The sequence below is a fragment of the Chiloscyllium plagiosum genome, chromosome 9, assembly GCF_004010195.1.
Source record: "Chiloscyllium plagiosum isolate BGI_BamShark_2017 chromosome 9, ASM401019v2, whole genome shotgun sequence".
Taxonomy (NCBI): Eukaryota; Metazoa; Chordata; class Chondrichthyes; order Orectolobiformes; family Hemiscylliidae; genus Chiloscyllium; species Chiloscyllium plagiosum.
In genome coordinates, this window is record NC_057718.1 from 9,688,114 (window position 1) to 9,697,696 (window position 9,583).

The following is a 9,583-nucleotide window of genomic DNA, read 5'->3' on the forward strand; positions in this document are numbered from 1 at the left end:
TGACTTGAAAAAGATCGATAAAATCATGAGGGGCATAGATTAGGTGAGTAGCAAAGATCTTTTCCCAAAGGAGCAGGAGTTCAAAATTAGAGGGCATAATTTTAAGGTGAGGGGAAAAAGATTTAAATGGGACCTAAGAGGTACCATTTTCCAAAGGGTGGTTTGTATGTTGAATGAACTGCCAGAGGAAGTGATAGATGCAGGTACAATTACGAGATTTAAAAGACATTAGGAATGGTTTAGAGGAATGTGGGCTGAACGCAGGCAAATGCGACTAGTTTAGTTTGGGAAACTTGGTTGGCATAAACTAGTTAAATGGAAGGGTCTGTTTCCACGCTGTGACAGTTTAACACCTGCCAAAAGTGTACCATAAGGATTTATGGATTAATATTAACATGTTTGGCATTGTAATGAATGCATCTTCCTTGGCCATCAGGTCCCACTCTGGGACTTGATGGCCAAGGAAGATGCATTCATTACAATGCCAAACATATTAATATTAATCCATAAAGTGGGACATGAACCAGAGGTTTCTGGCTCAGAGGCAAGGACATTAGTCACTACCTATTTCTGCAATAATTCAGCTGAAACTGGAGGCTCAGCTGGTAAATTTATAGCTCCAAAGTTCATTGAGCTTGTTCCCTGCAAATTTGATATTACATGGAGCTGGAGGCTGTAAGTGGGTTCATTTGTGACTTGGGTTTTAACCAAGTCAGTGTCCTGAAAGTCCCTTTCACCTGCACCCACCTTTCTAGGCTGTAAAGATTCTGATTTGAATATTTTGATCATCTCAAACCGATTCCTTATTGGAATTAGCTCTTAATTGTGTTCAGTGATCAATATGTTTATGTGGCTGAAGCAGGGGACTGGGATGGTTAGTGGGGGAAATGAAAAGTCTTGCATTGGTGAGACAGTGACTTAATTCCAGTCATCTGAATCTAGAACTTGATTGTCCTGGGACATAATTGGGTATTTTACTCTATATTTAATTAATTAATGGCAGAACAGTGGACTATCAGTTGTCTTTGGAAGGTGTTGATCATAACTTTAACATTTTTTTCTTTCTTGTACCAGGAAAATTTAGACATTTTAAATGAATTTCTATTTTCAGAATCCTAGGCTGTGCTCAAGATGCTGTATGATGTGGGACCAGACGAATTACATTTTAGTATGCAGGGACCCACCACATGTTGCTAGTCTGCATGCCAGTTACCACTCTTCCTCACTGTCTGGAAAACAGAAATGAGCTGCTACAAAACGAGAGTGGGGAAGGGAAAAATTTATTAATGCACCTTTTTTAATTTTAGATCATTTGGCAAAGACAAGAAGTCTATTCAGGCTTCGATCAGAAGAAATAAAGAAACCAACACTGTATTAGCCAGGCTCAACAGTGAATTACAACAGCAACTGAAGGTAGGAAGAGATTAGACACCTGGAGTATCCTTGTGGTACAGTATCATTGAAACTTAAAGTCAATCAACTTGGAAATATCAATGCTTGTGACATGTTGAATAGCAAATTTATTTTAGCCTGTCTTTCAGCCTTCCATCATGTCATCTTCGATGAAGAGGTGACACTGATTAGGATGTGCTTCAAGTGGAAAGTATGACACATTGGTTAGATTTTTAAGTACTCAATAAATTCAATATTATAGTACTCATTCAAGTATTTATTTAAAAAATAACAAATGTTGATTAGTGAACAATTGACTCCCAATTAAAAGTTTTTCGATATTCCTTTCTACACAAAACTTAGATTTAGGAATACTGAGCCATTAATAATTTATAAAAACTAAATGTGATTTTATTAAATTGGTGAAAAGATCATGGGTAATAAATGCATGCTGTTTTGTAGACAGATATCAGTTACATCATACACATGTGACATTTGCACGCACCAAAAAAGTGATATTGATCTTTTGATTTGACGTTTCTCTTCGTGTCGCAAGAATATAGAGTCACCTAGAATGTACCAACAGTGTGAAGGCAAAATGAATGAGATCTGGTGAGGTTAGTGAGGGAATCAGCCAGTGTTGCTACTGGGGAGAATGGACACTTGATGAAGAAGTGAGAGAGTAAGTGAATATGTATACTCGAGCAGTGTGAAGAATTAACCAGAGCTTTCTTCCTCTTTCTCTCTCCCCTTCTCACTTTCTCTCCCTCTCTCTCTCTCTCTTCCCCCACTTGCGCTATCGCTCGCTCTGTCTTCCCAAACTGCCCTCTCCCTACCTCCCTCTCTTCCCCACCCCTCTCCTTCTCCCTCTTTTGCCGCTCCCTCTCTTCTCCATCCCTCTCTTGCTCCCTCCACCGCCTCCCCCTTCCCCCCACTCTCTGTCTTGATCCATCTCGGTTTCCCTCCCTTGGTTTATTTGTCTCATACACCCCACCCCACCTCACCTCACTGACCAATTGCCATAGGACGTGCTCGAGGAGAGAATTTCTCTTGAAGTCCAGCTGGAACAGCTTCGGCCGTTTTCACATTTGTAACAGAGCAGCCCGAGCGCTTGGATGGGACTTTTTTTTTTAAAAAACCCGGTGTTTGATCCGACTGTGTCACGGTACCCTCCTCCCTGCAGATAGCTTACACCTGTGTTCAGCTTCGCCTGTCTACAATGAAGCAATAGGTTTACATGGTTACTTTCATTGAGCTGCACACTTGACACATGGCTGCAGTATGTTTAAGAAGCGCTGTGTTGGTGTGTGGGTGGCGGATGACGATACAAGAGGGTGTTATAAAGCTGATGGCCATTCAAGCCCTGAATCGGGAGGTCATTTGCTTTTAGTGTTGATTCTACAGAAGAGCAAATAATTTAACAACTCCTCCTAGATCAGTCCAACATAACACAGCTGGCTTACCCACAGGATGAAAGTTCTTAGTGAGGCTATGGCTTGTTGAATACTTGGGATTTGCTGCATTTGAAAACGGGAGTGATCAGCAACATTGAAGCACCCATACTCAATTAATCAACTTGCTTAACTGTATGGAACATGTTAATAATAGTAGATTATGATTGTGATTGTGCAAAGACTAGGGATGGAAGAGCTGTGCTTGAATGGGAAATTGTTTCCTGTGTAGGTGTCAAAGTACTTCTCTTCTCAATCTGCATAACTTTCATTTTGGATGAGAAGTTGGGTTTTATTCTAGTGTATTGAGAGGAAATGGCTTATCTTGCTCTTCTCTGCTTCACTCAAAAAAAACCTGTTGCATTCTTGCAGTAAATGATTTCTCTATATGTTTATAACAACCTCTGAAGTACATAATGAAATATTTTGCACTACTGACGTATGCGTGTAATCATGATTATTTGGCATGGTTCAAAACCACTTTTTAATTGGAGGGTGTAAAAGGTAAAAATGCTTGAAGCCTGGGTAAATGTTTAGGGACAGTAGCTACGATGTTTTTAAATACATGTCTGACAGTCACTCGCTAAAGACTGTTTATGATAAAGCAGTCTGTTGGTTTGAATATGTTGAGATGCTCGTGGGGAGCGGGCCTTTTTAACTTGAGTGCACTGAGCTCACTAATGTTTCATGGAGGATGTGAGGCCTGACTGATGCACATACACGCATGATTAAGGGAGGTGGGTGTGCAGTGTTTTGCATTTGGCTTTGCAATTTCCATCAGTTTCTGCATGATATATCCATGAAAAGAAGCAGGATCCTGGAATGACACATCTCACCTGCGAGGAGGAGGAATAAGTGCAAATACTGTGTCACTTCTCGTAAGCATTTGTGAAAGAGAGATCATCTGGTGTGTGGCATAAACGATTTTGGGGTGAGATGCCTGTGTGGAACTGTAAGTTACATATAAAAAGCCACCACTTGCAGGTGAATCCGTGTGCAGTTTTGCATGAAATTTGCATTAAGCAGCTGATTCTATACTCTCCTTTCCCCTATTCTCACTCCAAATGAATTAAAATATGTGGGGTTTGTGCAGTAGCACAGTATGTGGGATAAATTGTGATGATTTAGGACAGAATATTTTGTGTGTGTGTGTGTATGTTGATGACTTGCAGTTCTGTGGTTTCTCACAACACAGCCTCTATCTGCATGTTACTGACCGATTTCCATTCCACCAACATAGCCTTCTGAGTACTGAATACATACTGTGCACCTCCCTGACACTGGTAAAGTGATCTTTAAATTTAAATGGGAGTTTAATCAAAAATTGTACAGAACTAGAGAATATTTCTTTAAATTATTATGCAAAAAGTGAGATTTTATAATTAAGTTTGACATTGGTGTTCAGTATTCTAAGGGTTAATATGATTTACAGTTTCTGTTTTCAAAAAAGAGAAAAAAACATTTTTTTGCATTTGGGATTATCTTTTGTTTCTGTAATTTCAAGCCTTACTGTTCTAGCTTTGTACTTCAAAAGAGAAGGGATGAACAGGGAGGGAAGGCTTCGCGTCCTGACCGAATCAGAATCGCCTTGTTATTCAGGTCAATGTACTGTATAAGGGGTATGATGTAAATTGTATAATACACTTTTGATCTTGTATGTAAATTTCCATTAAATTGCTGACTAACAGCAGCTCTATTTAATTGCTTACTCTAGCTCTGGGATCTTGGATGTTAAAGTGCATGGATATATCTTGGCAGAGCAATCTAGCAACTGTGATTTTTACACAAATAAAACAGCACAATATTTTACCTGACTGCCTACTCCGTCTCTCCATTTCTATCTATTTAATAAATAGGATTAGGAGTGAATCATGAAAAACGTCAAGTCTGCAATGTCATTCACTACCTCCACTTCTTCGCACCCTATCCTTGACTTCTTTAGTAATTGTAATCATCAACAGCATTGGCAATCCTCAAGACTTACAGCTATCAGTAAAAACATTTTCTTCTCATCTTGGTCCTCAACTGCCGATGCCCTTGTTCTGAGATGAGGGTGAAGCACTGGTGAAGTGACATTGTCACTGGGTTAGTAATCCAAAGGCAGAGACTGATGATGCTCTGGATGCATGGGTTCAAATTCCACCACACCAGCTAGTAGAGTCTGAGTTCACTTAATTAAATGTGGAATGAAAAGCTGTCCTCGGTAATGGTAATGTGAAATGATCAATTGTTTTGGAGAAAACGAATCTGGTTCACTGTCCTTTTAGGAAAGGAAATCTAACATCCTTACCTGGTCTGGCCTGTATCTGACTCCAGACCCATGGCAATGTGGATTAATTTTAATTGCCCTCTGAAACAATAAGCAGTTGCAGGTGGGCAGCAAATGCTGATCTTGCAAGCAACACCCACATCCCTTGAAAGAATAAATTAAAAACAGCTCCAGAGTTTATAATCAGAGGAATAATGTTCTTAGTAGCTGCTGTTTTTCTGACTTCCTGTCTATTGTTTATAGCCAGAGTACAGCTATAATCCATAAGTGTCATTGTGTCACACACAACCTATAAAAATTGATGAGATTTCCTGTAGTCTATGAACATTGTCATCTATTGAATATAGATGATTAATATTGTACATTTGGCCTATTAGACCTAATATACCTATAGGGTTAACAGTGGCATATGTCATGCATTCGTTTGCTATCATAAGCTTCATTCTGCGAAATAGTCATAAGGCCACGCAGCTTGAATGAAAATCATTTTGCCTGCCATCAGGGATGTGTATCAATGTTGCTTCCTTGGCACTGATTCAGAATCTCAACTCCTGACCTAACAGCACTGCAGGAGCACAACTTTCAACCTTGTGTCCCCTGCAACTGACTCTACACATCCCTGTTGATTTTGATCAGGGCTGAGAGAGACTTAAAGCCACTTTCTCCAGCAGCTACGATCAACAGGTCAAAGGGGGTGGGGGGGGGGGGGGGGGGGGGGGTGTTCCTGTGTGTTGGGGATGGTTGGGAGAGAGATGTGGCGAGTTTTCCTAAGCAACTTATCCTAGGCCACAAACTTCAGAAGACCATCCAGGCCCTGCATAGGAGATCTAGGTCTTTATCTGGGGAAGAGTGTGACTAGCAAGAGGGTGCAATAGCTGGAATTGAATTAAGTGTGGGAGGTTAAGCAAGTGGGGGATGGAGGGATTGCTGTTTTATACAGGCCAGTTTTGCAAGGGGCTGCTTTGTAGTCTAGGCATAGCTGGTTAGATCCAAGAGATTTAGGTGAATACCAGGCTTTGTTGAGGCTCCCCCTCCCCCCAAGTCTGCTCATTATTAAAGGGGCAGAGATGGCAGTCAGTGGAGTGGTGTGGATCTCCTATCAGATGTAGGAGATCAGGGAGCAGTCAACTGTCCCGAGTGACTATGTCTGCAGGAAGTGTGCCTGGCTGTAGCTCCTCTTGGACTGCACAGAGTGGTTGGAGCAGAAAGTGGACACTAGCAAGCAAACAGGAGGCTGGGTGTGTGATAACAGCTTGAGGGAGGTGGCCACATCACAGAGGCAGTCAGGTAGATGGGTGACTGCCAGGAGAGGTAGGCAGGTAATGCAGGAGTCTCCTGTGGCTATGTCTCTCTCAAACAAGTATACTGTTTTGGATACAGCTGGGGGAGGGATAGCCTTTTGAAGAAAATTGCAGAAGCAGCAGCCAGGCCTTTGACACCACAGGTGGCTCTGCTGTAAAGCAGGGTGTGGCAAAGTCCAAGCGAGCAATTGTGATGGGAATTCTCTAGGGGCACAAACAGGCACTCCTGCCGCAAATGAAACTTCAGGATGGTATGTTGCCTCCCTGGTGCCAGGGTTAAGGATATCGTGGAGTGGTTGCGGTAAATTCTGAGGGCGAGTGAGCAGCCAGAGACCATTGTGCACATTGGTACCAACAACGTCGGTATAAAAAGGGATGAGGTTCTGAAAGTGAACATAGAGTGTTAGGCAGGAGGTTAAAAAACTAGACCTCAAGGATTGTAGTCTCTGAACTACTCCCAGTACCACGTGCTAGTGAGAACAGGAATTGGAGAATAGGGCTGATGAATGCATGGACCCAAGAGATGGAACAGGAGTTCAGATTTTTTTGATCATTGGGATCTTTTCTGGGGCTGAAGTGATCTGTACAAGAGGGATGTGTTGCACCTGACCTGGAGAGGGACCAATATCCTGGGGTGAAGATTTGCTAGAGCTATGCAGGGTTTGACCTGGTCTGGCAGGGAAGTGGGACACTGAGCAGTAGTGAATCAAAAGAAAGTTGAGGCAGGCTGCAGAAGTTAGAGAGTAAGTTAAATAGATTCAACAGAGAAATGAGAAAAGACTGATTTGCATTGAAATAAATGCATTTTAATTAGAGGCTGGACAAGTAAGGCAGGTGCTCCCTTCCATGCTCTGAGTTCACGAGACTGGGATATCATAGTGATTACAGAAACACAGCTGAGGGTGGGACAGGACTGGCAGCCCAATGATGCTCCAGTAAGGAAAGAGGAAGGGGAGTGATGAGGGAAAACATCATGGCATACTTCAGATATTCCTGGAGGGTCATCCAGTGAAGCTAACTGGGTGCAACTGAACAATATGGGGGTGATCACTTTGGGATTGTACAATGGGCACCCCAAATAATTGGGTTGTAATATTAGATTAGATTCCCTACAATATGGAAACAGGCCCTTCGGCCCAACAAGTCCACCCAGACCCATTCCCCTGTCCTATATTTACCCCTGACTAATGCACCTTAACGTTATGGACAATTTAGCATAGCCAATCCACCCTAACCTGCACATCTTTGGATTGTGAGAGGAAACAGGAACACCCGGAGGGGACCCGCAGACACTGGGAAAATGTGCAAACTCCACACAGGTAGTTGCCAGAGGTTGGAATCGAACCTAGGTCCCTGATGCTGTGAGGCAGCAGTGCCAACCAAAGAGCCACCGTGCTCTCCACAGGGGGCACATCCCCATAGGGGATTTTAACTTTCCAAATATAAACTGGGACTGGCACAGGGTTCAAGGCTTGGATGGGGATGAGTTTAAGTATGTTCAAGAAAACTTTCTTGATCTATATGTAGATGGCCGTACTGGAGAAGGGGCCAAACTTGGCCTCTTGGGAAACATGGCAGGGCAGGTGACTGAGGTATTAAATGGAGCAGCACTTTGGGACCAGTGACCATAATTCTATCGGTTTTAAAATCCTTGTGGTAAAGGATAGGCATGGTCCACAAGTTGAAGTTCTAAATTGGGCAGGCCAATTTTGATGGTATTCGACAGGAACTTGTGGACGTTCACAGGTAAAGGGATCCCTGTAAGTGAGAGGTTTTCAAAAGCAAGGTAATGACACTTTAAGGACAGCATGTTCCTGTTAGTATGAAGGGCAAGGCTGGAAGGAATAGGGAACACTGGACAGCTAGTGATATTCATGCTCTGGTCAAGAAAAAGGAGAAGGCATATGTCTGGTATAGGCAGCTGGATCAAATGAATCTCTTCAGGAGTATACGGGCTGTAGGAATACACTTGAAAGGGGGGGGAAAGGGCAAAAAAGGTTCATGAGATAGCTTTGGCAGATAGTTATAGAATCCAAAGAGATTCTACAAGTACACTAAGGGTAAAATAGTTACTAAGGAGCAAATAGGGCCCCTTAAAGATCAATGACATCTGTCTGGAACCACGCGATGGGATACTAAACAAATATTTTGCATCAATTTTTACTGTGGAGAAAGAAATGGAGGCTAGGGAACTTGGAAATTGAATAAATGAGTAGATCAAGTGTATCCCAGGACATTGTGGGAAGTTAGAGAAGAAATTGTGGAGCCTCTAGCAGTGATGTTTGTATCATCTGCCACTGGTGAGGTGCCGGAGGACTGGAGGTTGGCTGATGTACCATCATTTAAGAGAGGCTGTTTTTAAAAAAATAAAAGCCAGGATGCTATAGACTGGTGAGTCTGATGTCAGTGGTGGGTAAGTTATTGGAGGGGTTTCTGAGAGGCAGGATCTACGTGCATTTGGAGAGGCAAGTACTGATTAGGCACAGTCAGCATAGTTTTGTGCGTGGGAAATACTGTCTCTCAAATTTGAGTTGTTTTGAAGAGGTGACCAAGAAGATAGATGAATGTAGAGCGGTAGACATTGTCTGCATAGTCTTCAGCAAGGCCTTCAACAAGATTCGGTGCGATAGACAGGTTGGTAAGGTTAGATCACATGGGATCCAGGGAGAGCTAGCCAATTGTATACAAACTTGGTTTGATGGTAAGAGACAAGGATTGTTGCTCAGACTGTAGGCCTATGACCATGGTCTGCTGTAAAAGTTGGGTCATTTTTACATTGCTATGCATGGTGAAATCTGTATTTTTTTAACAACTTAAAGATTTTAAGTCTCAAAAGTGCTTTGGGAGGTCATGCAGGCATAATGGGCGCTATAGTAAATGAGTCTTTTTATTCAAGCATAGTAATTGCAAACTGACTGAGTTCCTAGTCGAGGTGGGAGGTGAGGTCGTGATCAAGGGGGCAGTAGGAGGAGGTGTCTGCGAGTTGGCACCTGGCTTCAGGGATGTAGAGGTCAGTGCGCCAGACTACTACTGCCCACCGAGGTAAAAACAATGACTGCAGATGCTGGAAACCAGATTCTGGATCAGTGGTGCTGGAAGAGCACAGCAATTCAGGCAGCATCCGTGGACAGGCAAAATCGATGTTTCGGGCAAAAACCCTTCATCAGGAA

At 42.6% G+C, this 9,583-nt stretch overlaps 1 protein-coding gene across 6 annotated transcripts in view; it reads left to right on the forward strand.

Annotated features, from left to right (window-relative positions):
* The window catches only part of reps1 (RALBP1 associated Eps domain containing 1), a 72,676-nt gene that overhangs the window by 53,836 nt on the left and 9,257 nt on the right, over positions 1 to 9,583 (forward strand). For 5 of the 6 annotated variants that reach the window (XM_043695343.1, XM_043695346.1, XM_043695348.1 and 2 more), the window contains one exon: positions 1,308 to 1,413. In XM_043695343.1, coding sequence (XP_043551278.1) covers positions 1,308 to 1,413 — 106 coding nt within the window. Of the gene's footprint in view, positions 1 to 1,307; positions 1,414 to 2,417; positions 4,658 to 9,583 lie in introns of those variants that run through there. The other variant, XM_043695347.1, reaches the window with a different exon arrangement.